At 42.1% G+C, this 15,487-nt stretch overlaps 1 protein-coding gene across 3 annotated transcripts in view; it reads right to left on the reverse strand.

Moving 5' to 3' along the window:
* Positions 1-15,487, reverse strand: part of FBXO47 (F-box protein 47) — a 180,835-nt gene that overhangs the window by 75,925 nt on the left and 89,423 nt on the right. For all 3 annotated transcript variants that reach the window (XM_085884557.1, XM_085884555.1, XM_085884556.1), the window contains one exon: positions 1,537-1,713. In XM_085884557.1, coding sequence (XP_085740683.1) covers positions 1,537-1,713 — 177 coding nt within the window. The remainder of the gene's footprint in view (positions 1-1,536; positions 1,714-15,487) is intronic.

Here is a 15,487-nt window from a genome sequence, read left to right on the forward strand (position 1 = left end):
AAACTATGTTCATTGTAGAGAAAGTCCATAACAGTGTTCCTTGCAGACAAAGTCCATAAAAATGTTCCTTTCAGACAAAGTCCACAACAATGTTCCTTACACACAAAGCCTTGAAACGAAACAACAAAACACACACACACACACACACACACACACACAATGACTAGATATCACTGTAAATCACTTTACTGGTGATGATAACATGCATTAAAGGATAAATTAAACATCAGTATAAACATAAACCGAATCTACGACTCTGATCAGGCAAATACGATAGAGTTGAAACTTTAATGCTGAGAGCCAAACAATAATAAAATAATAATATTAATAATAATAATCATAATAATATCATCGTTAAGCATTTCAAAATCTTATTTAATATAAAATAAAGTTCCCTTGCTTGCGACAAGTGATGCTTTGGACAGTTAATTCAACAGGTAATTCAACAACTGTCAGGGGCTCAAACTCAGGATCCTAAGGCCCGAAGCCAACTATTGTAACCACCAAGCCAACATCATGCTTGTCTGTGTTATTTAAATTATTTTAGTACTTGTTTGAGTTGATTTGGGGGATGGTTTGGATACGTATCACTTTTGGAATGGTTCTGTCCACTTTCGATTTCCCCACCCCCCCCCCCCTCACAATTCTGGCCTGGTTTGTTTGAGCCCACATTTACGTTCGCTTTCTTTTCCTAATAAAACGATTAATGTTTTATATATTTTTAAATTTTGTGTTGTGTGCACCAGCCCAGAGACAAAGGAACTTCCTTGCGTTGGAATCACCATCATAGCTTCAGCAGTTATCGAGGTGGGTGAGGCTACAGTTTTACATTGGTTTACATTGTTTTGAGTCGGGAAGAACACAAGGACAAGAAGAAGTACAAATTGGTGTTTTAGAGATCTGTCGATGTGGTACTTTGACGATGTATTCTGGAGTCTTTTTAAGTCTTGGTAGTTCAGAAAACGCTCGAGAATAAAAGTTATGGCTTTAAATGCTTATGACTTCACTCTTCAAGAGTTTATGAGCAAACCATTGTGTACACATTTGAATGGGTGGCTATTTTTTCCCATATCATCCCTCAGTATGGAATACTACCATACTCCATGATAAACCAAAGGGTATCGTTGTATCATTTGGGGTTCTAAATATATTAATAACGAAATTGTCCAGGATTTTTGGAACACCCTATACACTATAGAATTACAGAGGTGTGGATAAATATTTTGTTTTATGGGTTGATCCAGGTCATGATGAAGTGATGGATTGAAAATGCATCGCAGAGTATAATTGGCTTAAAACACTTCTGTTTAATGGTTCTTTGAGTTCCTCTATTTTCTCATTTTTCTTGCTCTGTGCCCTTTAAAAGATATCTTTCATGATCTTTTTGATGATACTTTTCCCAATATATGATGTGTTTGGCAAGAATAGCACCCATTTCATTGCAGATTCTAAACAAGTCATCCATCAAGGAAGTAGGCTTGGAGTGAACAAAAATCAAAACAGTTTGGTAAAAGAAATACAGCACCATTTCCATACTTGTGTGGGTGCACACAGGGCCGTATATGATGTACAGAAGCCGTGCCTTGTTCACAATAGGCCAAGGTTTGAGTATTTGGATGAGCCAAAATATACGTTCAGAGATGTACTTGCAGTGATCGAGCAGCATGTGGCGGTAAAATAGTCTTAGTTCAATTTCCAGCTCTGGTGCAGTCCCTGAAGAATGAATCAAAACAACAGCGCCCTGTCAACACATTCTAAAGAAGAACCTTTTTCCAACTTTGCCTTTCATGTAATGTATACAATTAATCAGTGGTTCCCACACTTACTTAGTGCCATAGGAACACATTTTTACATACTAATCGCCCTGCATAAACACTTGTAAAATTAACTCAGCCTTCCCTTGCAAACAAGTTCATGTACACAGATTGCCCAATGCATACATATTCATGTACAATATAACAAATAACTGACCTGCATATGCTGCTGTAGAATCACTGCCTTGCACGCACATCACTGGAAGATTAGCTTTATGGTGTGCACACTTTTATGTTTATGTTTTGCCGAATAAGATCAAACACACTTATAACCGAGTTTGCCAAATAGGATCAGACACGTCATATTGATGCACTGTAGGTAGGATGTAAGCCATCCTTTCATAGGGGGCATTGAACTAAAAGCTTTTAAATAGGTGCAACAAATCAAAATATAGTAATGATATAACAACAAATTTTATTAAGCCTTCAAAGTAAACTCTTTGTAAGTCAAAACATTTCTGTTTGTGCTCCACCGCAGAAATGCACCTGAGATTTCATTACAAAACTAATGCATTTGTGTTGCATTTCAAGTGTTGCATTTGTAGTTTATTAAACAGATTGATGTGCTTTCAATTAAGACAACACATTTCATGTCGATAGAGTAGTGTGGAGGGTACGGTAAACCATAAAATATCATGGGGGTTAAGTTCCTGGAAAATGTCGTGATAGTTAAAATTGTGATAAAGAAAACCAAGGGCCAATGGGAAAAGGGTGGGGATCAGTGGGCTTCGAGAAAATATAGAAGGTTGGTGGTAGACAGAAATAAACATGTAAAATAGATATAAAGCATGTTAACATTGAAAGAAACATGTTAAGAAAATAAATACAGCATAAAACTAGAAGGGCACTTGGCAGAGCTCATGTCACCAGATTCTGTGCAGGAACAAAATTTTGATATTTTATAATGTCATTGAGTGTTGCTCCTGATTCAGGTGAGCTTCAGGACCCATGGTCCTATTTTTAAATTTACATTCATGAGCAATTGAAATTACACAACTCGAGCATGTGATTAACGCTGTGATTAAATTTTCGCACTGAACAACAAAAATGTGTCCGCAATAACATCTGCATGCTGGATAGATTGCCTTCCCTCTCCATCAGTTTCTGGAAACCCTCCATCATAGCATCATGCATATCGGGAAGTGTCTTCCATTTTGTGCATGAATTGTGCTGCTGTAATAAGCGTAACCCTTGCAATCATGACTGGAAAGTGTCTGTGGAGTAGCAAGGTTGGTAGTGTGAGCAAAAGACAGAGAAAGGCCATCACTCATGAATTAAAAATATATATTTTTACATTGGTATGAAAGAGGTAATCGCACAGCTGATATGAGGCGTGGGCTAGGCCTCAACGAGTCCACATTGCGAACAATAATAAATAGTGTGGAAAAGCTAAAAGAAAGTGCAAAATGTGGAAACTCAATGGTGACAGACATCGTATGCTCCATGTTGCATTATAGAAAAAAAAAATGGAACGCATGCTTAGCACATTGATTGAACACTAATACCAGGAAAATGAACACCAAAACTTGTCAGCATACTTGTGATACAAGCAAAGGCCAGAAGCATTTGTGAAGACTTATTAAGATGAAATGAAGCCATTTAATGCTAGTTCTGGGTGGTTTTCGAACTTTTGGAAGCGTTACAACGATCACAACATAAAAATGACTGGAGAGGCTGTTGCTGCTGCTGCTGCACTTTTGCTCTCTCGAGGTTTCCTGCATTTCTCAAGGCCATTATCGAGGAAGATATTCTCCAAAACAAATTTTCAACATTGATGAGACAGGCCTTTTTTGGAAGAGGATGCCATGTAGGATGTACATTTCTCATGAGAAGATCGCACATGGATTTAAAGCAGTGAAAGATCGCTTCACGCTGCTTTTTGGAGGTAACACTGAAGGCGATTGTAAATTGAAACCATTTATGGTTTACCTTTCAGAAAATCCCAGGGCTCTGAAGGGATATGGAAAGAAATGTTTGCCTCAATTGGTATTGTAATGCCAAGGGCTGGATAACATGCAAAATATTTTGTGAATATTTTACATCCCAGCTTCCTAGCGAGTTGAAGGAATACTGTGAGGAGATTGTGAGGTTCAAAATTCTCATTCTCCTCGATGATACCGCAGATAATCCACCATCCATCCAGGACCTCAACAAAAACATTAAAGATGATGATTCTTCCACCCAACACGACATCTCTAATTTAACCAACTAGAAGCACCCGCTCCCTATGGGAGCCGTCAAGGGGGTCATGTTATTATATTTACTTGAAGCATCCGCTCCCTATGGGAGCCGTCAAGGGGGTCAAGTTATTATATTTATGCCTATTTTACTCCAAGGGGTCCCAAGATCACACACACACACAAAATGGTTGCAATCGGTTCAGCCGTTTTTGCGGTACCTGGGAACAAACAGAAGGACAGACGGTGAATTATAGTAAGATGCCTATTTTACTCAAAGGGGTCCCAGAATTACACACCCAAAAAATCGTTGTGATTGGTTCAGCCGTTTTTGCAGTACCTGGGAACAGACAGAGGGATGGACGGTGAATTGTCGTAAGATGGACCAGGGAGTGATTGATACATTCAAGGCATATTATCTCTGAAGCACATTTTAAATCCTGGTGACATCAATTGATAATGAACAAATGTCTGTAAACAAATTCTGCAAGTCTTTTACAATAAGGGATGCTCCATGTAATGTTGAGGAGTCTTGGAAGGAAGTCACCTGTTGTTGTATGAATGGTATCTGGGGGAAACTTTTCTCTCAATTTGTTCATGACTTCAAGGATTTCAGCATGAATAATGATGTGTCGAAAGCAGGACATAACATCATCAAAATGTCCAAGACTGTCAGCCTTGATGAGGTGAAGGAGGGTGATGTAGCGGAGTTGCAAGACTCATACCAGGATGAGCTCTCAAATGCTTCTCGAATGAAGACCTTCTTCTACTGGAGAAGGAATGCTTGGTGGAGGAGTCAGAGGCAGAAAGTGAAGAGGTTGAGCCACTGCATGCTCTCACTAGTAAGACGATGCCAGAGGCTTTCTGCCTCATCAATATAGGTCTCGCCATCTTAGAAGAAGATGACCCCAACACGGAACGCAGCTCAAGGGTGGCCCAAAATGTCCAAGTGGACCTCAGCTGCTACTATATAAGTTAATTCAAAAAGAAAAGAGGATGAAGGCAGCTCAGACGATTTTGCTTTCCTTTTTCAAAAAGGAAGGGAAAGAGCATCCAAAGGATGAAGCCAGTGAGCCTTCAAGAGGATGTCGAGTGGTCAAAGAGCTAAACCGCATCTCATACCCTCTCCAATTCAACCTCCATCACCATCATCAACACCACCACCTTCACCAAGATGAAATTATCTGACCCAGATGCTCCACCTCCTCCATAACTCTTCCACTCCCTTCCCCTCCATCGATCTGTTCAGCCGTTTTGGAGAAGATTGTTGAAGGTTTTTTTTTTACCAATATGGCTGCCAACCCACATGACCAATGATGTCATTAAAAAAAATTTTGTTGACCAATTTATCCCGAGATGACCCTCAAAAAATTTCATACTGATTGGATGTAGCATTCTACGTATGCAATTATGACATCATAACAAAGGTACCTATGATATCAAAATAAATCACACTTATTCCCCATGGAGAGTACTTCACATGTGCCAAGTTTCAATTTTTTCTATGGAGTGGTTTCGGAGATACAAAGGTCCAACATTTCTCCTTTTTTCCAACATGGCTGCCACACCACATGACCTATGACATCATGATTATCATTAAAACACTGTACATGATTAGTCACACCAATGTTGAAAATTTTGTGTAAATCCGACAAGCAGTTCCAGAGAAAAGGGAATAACAAAATGCAGACACGCACGTATGGGACCGATCGCTTCATCCCACTTTTCGCTTCGCGAGTGTGGGCAAAAAATGCAAGTGAATGTAGGGATTTTCCTCCAAAAAGTATGTGAAGAACATAGGGATGGTCACAATAAATGATCATGTGAAACCATCCCTGCATCCTTCCTTGAATAATGGTTGTCCCTTCACAAGACACAAACTGTGTGTGTGTGTGTGTGTGTGTGTGTGTGTGTGTGTGTGTGTGTGTGTGTGTGTGTGTGTGTGTGTGTGTGTGTGTGTGTGTGTGTGTGTGTGTGTGTGTGTGTGTGTGTGTGTGTGTGTGTGTGTGTGTGTGTGTGTAAGCAGATATGAAAGCAGATTGCACAAAAAGGTGAAACAAAGCAGTGTCCTCTAAAAATAAAATTGCACATTTTCAGCAGACGAGACACCTCCCGAGGCACCGCACAGCACTGCGAAGCTCAACACAGATGGAAACGCATGTCCAATCGATGTGTTTAGATTGAAAGCACAGGTACTTTTCCCAAAACAAACAACCAAGCAGCTTAGAGAGCACTAATCCAAGTAGATTAATGATTCAAACAAGCACTCCAACAAAACGGTTGATAAGGAACGGCAAGCTTGACAAGCGATTAGCGATCGCTAATCGGTCTTATAAACACCATGCACCCAGAATGGCAAGTGATGGATGAATTGGACAATGAACACTTTTTTAGCAATCAGAACTGCTGATGAGTTGAAATTCAGAATTTACTTTTGAAATTTGACTCAAATGAAAAGATTCTCGAGGTTATGGCATGTGTGGAAATTAAATAAAGCTATGAACACTGGCGTCTCCGGGCGTTTATAAGCATCACAATGTATCCAGCAATTCATAGGGATTATGATCAGGTATTCGATGATGTAAATGAGGAAAATGAAAAAAATCTTTTGTGAAGAAATGTTTGCAGCCTGTTCCAAATCAAGGCATTGTTGAGCAGGCCAAAAAAATGAAGAATCAAGACCCCATCAAGGGAGACTGAGGTGTCTGAGGATGCGCATGATGAAGCTGTAAATTAAATAAGGCAGTTAATAATCTTCAAAAGGGGTGTTTTAATTAATCCAAACACCCAATTTTTACTTATGCACAACCATGGAGTTCTCTGAGTATGCATGCAAAGTTTGGGGCTGCTATGTTTAATGGTTTTGGAGTTATGGAGGAGATGTACGGATGGACGGATGAACTGATGGATGGACACACACACATTTATTAGTATAGACTAGCAGGGGAACCTGGCGCTGCTTGTGAGACAAAATTGAGGGGGGTGGGGAGTAGTAGGATAGTTGGAGGAACGATGAGGTGGGAGAATTGCCGGGGCTGGGGGGGGAGGAGTGAGGGAGTAGGAGAACCGCCGGGGCAGGGGGCAGGAGAAGTGCCGGTATGGAAGTGGGGCAGTGGCAGGGATGGGTGGCATGGTTGGACAACATCAATTGAACCTCACACTCCACAATCCCGAGGGGGTGGTAAACGGGGCTCAAACTCCAACCATAGAGCCTTTCCACCCAAATACAAACACCTGGCAGTTTGCAAACTTAATTGCCAACATGATTGCTTGATACGGAAAGCAAATTCCTCAAACGAATATAACTACAAATGAAAATAACAAACCTTAACTTATGGTAAGTCCAGTCATTTTTACTGTAACCCAAGGGGATCCTAGAGTCCTGAGTTCAAATCCTGCTTGGCTGTTGAATTAACACCAGGTGGGGTTGACTCAGTCTATCATCCTTCCGAGGTTGGCAAAATGAGTACCAGCTTGCTGGTATCCTGCGTCGGAGTGGCAACCTGTCCAGGATTGTGCCCAATAGCTCAGGACACTGCTTAGGCAGCACCAATGCACAGACGATGGTCCCAATGGATGGATGGATGTCCAGCCATTTTGGCGAAGATTTTTTTTTGGTTTTAGGGTAAATTCAAGATGGCTGCCAAACCATCTGACCTATGACATCATCATTTTTTTTTTCTTCTGTGGACCAAGTTATCCCCAGATGACCCTCAAAAATTTTCATACTGATCGGATGTAGCATTCTATGTATGTAATTATGACATCACAACGAAGGCACCTGTGACATCAATCATTAAAAAAAACAAATCATTCTTATTCACCATGAGGAGTGTTTGCCATGTGCCAAATTTCAATTTTTTACTTGGTGCAGTTTCAGAGATACAGAGGTCCAAAGTTTTTCCTTTTTTTCAACTTGGCTACACCACATGACCTATGACATCATAATTATCACTAAAACATTCTGCATGAGTCAAAGCACCAATGGTGAAAATTTCGTTTCAATCCAAACAGCGGTTGCAGAGAAAAATATCCATGTTTTGTGCAGCCAAGCAAACAGACCAAAATGCAATACCATCTCCTCTGGCGGGGGTAATAATTAATCTTACGGGAAGCTCGGATGAGGGTTAGACAGGATGTAATGATGTAAGGTGTGACGGAATATGCGAGTTTAAACCAATGAGAACTGGAGACTTCGAGGCCATGCCCACAAACCGGCACAATATAATTTAGAATTGAATTTAACGATATCATTATTATTAATGGTCATTAAAAAAAAACAAAAAAAACAAGGAGCCTATGTTCAACATTTATTATAATTTGGCTATGTGTCAAGTTTGGTGGAAAATTGGCCCAGTAGTTTTGGCACGATTAGTGTTATACACAGACAGACAGACAGACAGACAGACAGACAGACAGACAGACAGCAAAATGAAATTTATTTATTACATGTTCCACGACTGATTTACAAACGTTGGAATACAAACTTTATATATGTAGTCACATTGTATTAGTACTGTACATACTTTATAGACGATGTAATATTCCAAATAGTATGTAGTGACTCTCTAAATTTCTCAATAATTAATTAATTTTTCAAACATTTTCAAAAAATTTTCATATAGCAAACTCGTGAACTCTGGTAGCCAATCAGTTGCATCTTCAGAGCCAATCAACGCACAGGATGTCAAAAAGGCCGAGGGCTCACAGGAGTTCTTTGGTGACCACACCTTGGAAGCCTGTACGCTTTTACAGATAAGCCTTTCTCATCCATATTCATGAGTCACTCAACATGTCATTATTTTTCAGTGACTTATGGTTCGACTTTATCAAGAATATTGAGCGAAGTGGATTTCGTTTGTGTGGTTAAATCACGACTGCAACAAACGAGTTTTCCTATTCTGCTTGCCATTTTTCGGCGCCATTTCTGAAGCCGCAACAGCTCAGTGCAATTAAATCTTTCCTTCTTTACAAACAGCTGGAGAGATGCCGAAGAAGTAAACATCAGCTGGAATTCATCCACAACACGTCATTGCATTGTTAACGTGAGTAAGATTTCTCTTGTTCTGGTTTAAGCATCATCATCTTAACGAGCATCCTGAAAGGAAATAATCGCCACAAGTACTTACTTGAGAGAAATACAAGCAAAAGTAACCGTCCCCAGTGATGGGAAATGTGATTGGGCATTTCAAGTCCCATCACCACCAACGTCCTTCCTTCTCACTTCTCACTGCCTTTTAAGGCTTGTTCTGGACCTGCTTCTGAGATAGAAAGGCTTGTTATGAGCGTCTCTTTTGGATTGGTCTGATGGGATAGTCTTCGGGCATTATCTCAAGCCAGTTTGTGAGCTCCAATGGAAGCATCTGAGCAAGCCATTTGTCTACATACAGTGCGTTGGGCCTGTTCTTGCATTGTAATAGAATGTCGACATGCCTGCATTCGTGGAATGCTTTGGAGAATCCTGGAGAGTTGTGGATTGCCTTGAAGACCACCATCCTTGATGTTGCCGGTGGGTGTCTTGGAGGTCAAAGAAGTGGTCACTGTGGGGCAAAGAAGAATTTTGTCTCTTGAGAGACACTAGATACAATTGACCATAATTGCAGGGCCAGGCTTAATGGCAGAGCTGAGCTGTTCAGGGAGTTGAGGCATAAAATGGTACGTGCGCTGAGGGTGGCCAAGGAGGCCAATGTGCGAAGAATCTGTGAGGAACTAGAGCATCACCGGTGATCAAGTGATTCTCGTCCTGCTTACAGGGGAATTCACGCATTGCATTTCTCCAAGCCAGTCCCTCGGTGTACTGCAGTTGGAGCGAAGGGTGGTGGGCTCTTGACAGAAGAGTCTGAAGTGAAAGCCCGCTGGGCTGGTTACTTTGAGCGGCTGTACCAGGCTGACCATCAGCTATTGAGTCGGATGTCAGGGGTGTTACTATCCCCATTGCTGATCCTCCAATCAACTGTGATCCACCTTCGTTTGTGGAAACACAGGCTGTGGTGAACCAGTCGAAATGGGGTTAAGCTCCTGGGATTTGTGACATCCATGCTGAACGTCTCAAGGCTGGTGGAAATGCTGTACTCATATCGTTGCACACAGTTCTGTGTTCTGCCTGGAACATAGGCATCATCCCAACTGACTGGAAGAGGACCCTTATTGTCTCTCTGGAAAGGGAAGGTTATCGCTAGAACTGCAACAAATACCGAGGGGTGACACTGCTCTCAGTGCCGGGCAAGGTCTTTGCTTGGATAATTCTTGATCGGGTTTGCCACCATCTGCTTGAGCACCAGTGTCCAGAGCAGTCAGGCTTTACACCAAAGAGGTCAACGATTGACCATATCCTTGCCCTTTGCGTCTTCACCAATCGCAGGTGAGAGTTTCAGCAGGGGCTCCTTGCAGCCGATGTTGAACTCTGCAAAGCATTCGATTCAGTGAATCGGGATGCCCTCTAGAGCAGTGCTACTCAAAGTGGTGGTACGCGGACAGGTGCCGGTACGTGAGTCATTGACTGCCAGTTCGCGGCGAGTTTCCAGTTTCAGATTATCATAATATATAACATGTAATGTATATAATGAAAATGTATAAAATCTTGAAAAATAATATATTTAAGCAGACAAATTCAAAATACGAGAGAGAGAAGTATATATATATATATATATATATATATATATATATATATATATATATATATATATATATATATATATATATATATATATACACATATATATATATATATATATATATATATACATACATATATACATATATATACATATATATATATACATATATATATATATATTAAATAATGTGTCAACTTTTATTATATTCACTATATTTTAATATTTTTCCGGTATAAATTAATATTTAATCCGGAACTACGGATGTTCAAACAATATTTTCTCGGATGATAAACAAATAATAATATGGCACAAATATGGTACCGGTCCCTGGCACATTGGAAAAAAAACCTGCCGGTCCGCCACATCAGATAGTTTGAGAAGCGCTGCTCAAGAGGATTCTTTGTCTTCGTGGGGTGCCACCAAAACTGATCAATATGATTTCTAAATTCTATTCTGATACTGAGAGTGCTGTCAGATGTGGTGATGCCATCTCTGACTTATTTCCAGTTGGTACTGGAGTTTGTCAAGGGTGTGTACTGGTCCACACACTTTTCAGCACTTTCGGGAGTGGATTCTGTGGAGGATGTCAAAGAGATAAAGCTGCGGTGTATCATTTGGGAATGTCAATCTCTGACCTTGATTTCGCAGATGATGCAGTCATCTTTGCGGAGACTCTGGATATCATTTGGGAGGTCCTCGAGGTGCAGAATGAGGAGTCGGAGTGGATGAGATTACGTGTTTCCTCGATCAAAACTAAGACCAAGGCTTTCAATGACATCTTTGGTGTTGCTATCTTGTCTGTACCTGTTTATGGTGAGGATGTTGAGGTCACGGAGAGATTCACATACCTTGGCATTGATATTCATGTCTCTGCTGGCTGTGAGCCAGAGGTCAAGAGACATCTGGGTTGGGCCGGAGTCATGTATGTGGTGTAGCGCTGTCGGTACCTGTGCAGGAGGATGAAAGTCAAAGTCTTCAGGTCCTTGATGTTACCAGTTTGGCTCTACGGATGTGACACTTGGATTCTGATCAGGGAGCTGATGCAGAGACTTAATTCCTTTGGTATCAGGTCTCTTCGGAGAATCCTTGGCTATCGTTGGTTGGACTTTGTGTCCAATGAGTGGTTGCTGAGAGAGACTCAAATGAGATTTGTTACCTGCATAGTTCATGAGTGTCAGCTGTGACTGTTTAGAACTGTGTCTTGTTTCCCTGACGCTGTTCCTGCTCACCAGATTCTCTTAGTGAGGGAGCCTCATGAGTGGAGGAGGCCAATGGGCTGACCATGGGCCTCGTGGTTTCAGCAGGTTGATCGGAATCTCAAGGAGAAAGGGATAGGCCAGGCATCTGCCTGGGGGATGGCCATTCGGAGGCCCTGGAGTACCGGCAGAAAGTGGACACAGCGACGCGCTGCTCTGGTGCATGATCCCATACCTGACCTGACCTGCATACATTCTTTAGCAGCAGAATTTTCTTGTGATCTGTAGTTGTTATCTTCTTGGCGTATTCTTTTTCTCGCTCTCTCACGTACTTGTTCAGCTACTGTCTCTGCCGCATTTGGTCTTTCAGATTGCATATGGTACCTAGCTTGCTCTCTCCTGTCATCACCAGTTTTCATCCCTTTTGGTGGCATGATTGGATAGAGGAGGAGGAAGAAGGAAGAGTGGTTAAAGTACTGTATTAGAAAGTCATAAAGCTGTCGGCACTGTGAAATTTTCCATGGCTAATAGTTTCTTCACATGTGTTCGAAGAGAATATGTAACTACGCCAATGGCTTTTTCAAACAATTAAATCAATGATTACCTTTTCAACATTAGATAATTGGGTGAAGGTAGAGGGTAGGGGGTTGGAGTTCAAAACCACAAGCAGACGTTTTTTTGCGGCGAAATACGTTACCAATAAAAGAAGAAAAAGATGACATGGTGTGCGGACGTACAAAGAAACACTCCACTGGGACCTGTATAGATTGCATGACATGATTGCATGATATGGATGCGATCTTCCTCACTTGTGGCACGACTTTAATTATTAATAAACAATTTAATAAAGAGATGCGTTGTAAAAGAATACTGGATTTTTTTTTATACATCAAGGCTCATGAAAGAGCAAGAACACAGAGCAGCCGATGATGTTCACGGCAGCAACAAAAATGTTATGAATTATGGCATGTCCAATTAATTAATGAGAATGGGAAAGGGAATGGGTCAAAACGTTCGGCAGGATTTCTTTGGTGACCTTCAGGAATATGTGTGAAATGTATAGATATACGGTGTATAAGCAGTAAGCACAGCCTCAATTGTTCCAGAAATAAAATAAAAAAAATAATGTGGCGGTGTATAAGCACAGAATGCTGGCTTGATTGATTGATGCCTCGAAAAAAACAACTTGGGTTATAAATGAAGCCAAAACATTACTATTGCTTATAGTCCGGGAGCCAACCGATCAAAATTAAAAAAAAATTGCCCGGTCTGCTATAAAATTTTTGTGTTGATTTTCATAAAGAGACACCCTTTGAGTATATGAAAACCAATGTTGGCAATGGTGAAACTCTTGCGCAACAACACAGTCAACACTTTTGCGAGCCCCCTCTGATAACACAATGTTGGCAAAAGCGAAGATGTAGGATGGGGGTAGGGGTAATTCATATTGTCCTAAAATCATAACCACTAAACCTATATACACAAATGACCCCTCTTATTAAAGAGGAGTTCATTTCCTATATCACAATTGGTGTAGATTTAGCCTACCTACAATTGACAAGGTTATATGTCAAACAACAAAAGATTTATGCAACTCAGAAATGCTTGACTATCAATGGGGTCAGGAACAAGAACATACTTTTACATGCCATGGTTTTAAGGAAGATAAAATTAGAAATGGATTAACACAATATTGTGACATGAAACATCCTCTTCAGAGGAAGAGTCACTCTCTGAAACAACTCCACCACATGAACCTCTCTGACGAAGGCATATGCATGTCACTCAGCAAGGCACAGCAGCCTTTTGCATGAACATCGTTTCAGACATTTGGATAATTTGCACATGCAAGACACCGTTTTGTCTATGTTTGGCTTGGCTGCCTTAGACATGAGAATTGAGACCACTTTTCCATTGATAAGGGTTCTGCCAAATGTTGTGGCTGGGGAAGTGCTCGGTCACTGAGATGTGCACGTCTATACAGAAGCAATTGATATAATGCTCTTAAAACAAGGAAGTAAAACGCATCTTCTGTTGCTGGCAGTGACCTAAGGTCTAATTTTGAAGAGACAAACATATGCTGCCTGAGGGTATCCAAACAGCTGAACCCTTTTTGGCCATGCAGAGCAGTCCAGTATACTCTGGCCTCATCAATGACACATTCTGTTGCTGCCATTTCACTATCTCTTCCAAAATCAACAAGGTGGGGAAGGTTTCCTATCAGTCCCAGAGAAACCTGGGCCGCTCTTCTTTTCACAGGAACACAGGCATCATCCCAACTGACTGGAAGAGGGGCCTTGTTGTCCCTCTCTGGAAAGGGAAGGGTGATCGCCAAGACTGCAACAACTACCGAGGGGTGACGCTGCTCTCAGTGCCGGGCAAGGTCTTTGCTCGGATAATTCTTGATAGGGTTCGCCACCATCTGCTTGAGCACCAGCGTCCAGAGCACTCAGGCTTTACACCAAAGAGGTCAACGATTGACCGTATCCTTGTCCTTCGTGTCCTCACCGAACGCAGACGAGAGTTTCGGCAGGGGCTGCTTGCAGCCTATGTTGATCTCTGTAAAGCGTTCGATTCAGTGAATCGGGATGTCCTCTGGAGGATTCTTGGTCTTCGTGGGGTGCCACCGAAACTGATCGATCTGATGTCTGAACTCTACTCTGGTACTGAGAGTGCTGTGAAGTGTGGTGGTACCATCTCTGACTTATTTCCAGTTGTTACTGGAGTTCGTCAGGGATGTGTACTTGCCCCCACACTTTTCAGCACTTGTATGGACTGGATTTTAGGGAGGATGTCGGAGAGATCAAGTTGCGGTGCATCGTTTGGCAATGTCAAGATCTCGGACCTTGATTTTGCAGATGATGCAGTCATCTTTGCGGAGACTTTAGACATCCTCTTGGGGGCCCTCGAGGTGCTGAATGAGGAGTCGGAGCCGTTGGGATTACGGATTTCTTGGGTCAAAACTAAGATCCAGGCTTTCGGTGACATCTTGGATGCTGCTGTCCTGTCTGTGTCTGTTTGTGGTGAGGATGTTGAGGTCGTGGATAGATTCACTTACCTTGGCAGTGATATTCATGTCTCCGCAGGTTGTGAGCCGGAGGTCAATAGACGTCTGGGTCGGGCCTGGGGAGTCATGGATTCACTGGATCATGGGGTGTGGCGCTGCCGGTACCTGTGCGGGAGGACGAAAGTCCGAGTCTTCAGGTCCTTGGTACTTCCAGTCTTGCTCTATGGGTGCGAGACTTGGACTTTGACCAAGGATCTGAGACAGAGACTTAATTCCTTTGGTACCAGGTCTCTTCGAAGAATCCTTGGCTATCGCTGGTCGGATTTTGTGTCCAACGAGCGGTTGCTGAGAGAGACTCGGATGAGATTTGTTACCTGCATAGTCCGTGAGCGTCAGCTGCGGCTGTATGGACATGTGGCTCGTTTTCCTGATGCTGATCCTGCTCACCAGATTCTCTCAGCGAGGGAGTCTCATGAGTGGAGGAGGCCAGTGGGCCGACCACGTGCCTCATGGTTGCAGCAGGTTGACCATCATCTCAAGGAGATGGGGATGGGCCTGGCATTTGCCTGGGGGATGGCCAGATGGAGGCCCCTGGAGTACCGGCGGAAAGTGGACGCAGCGACGCACTGTTCTGGCACATGCTCCCATACCTGACCTGACCTCTTCTTTTCCCCTT

This window comes from Eptatretus burgeri, chromosome 6 (genome assembly GCF_056783735.1).
Source record: "Eptatretus burgeri isolate ZD-2024b chromosome 6, Ebu_testis_v1, whole genome shotgun sequence".
Taxonomy (NCBI): Eukaryota; Metazoa; Chordata; class Myxini; order Myxiniformes; family Myxinidae; genus Eptatretus; species Eptatretus burgeri.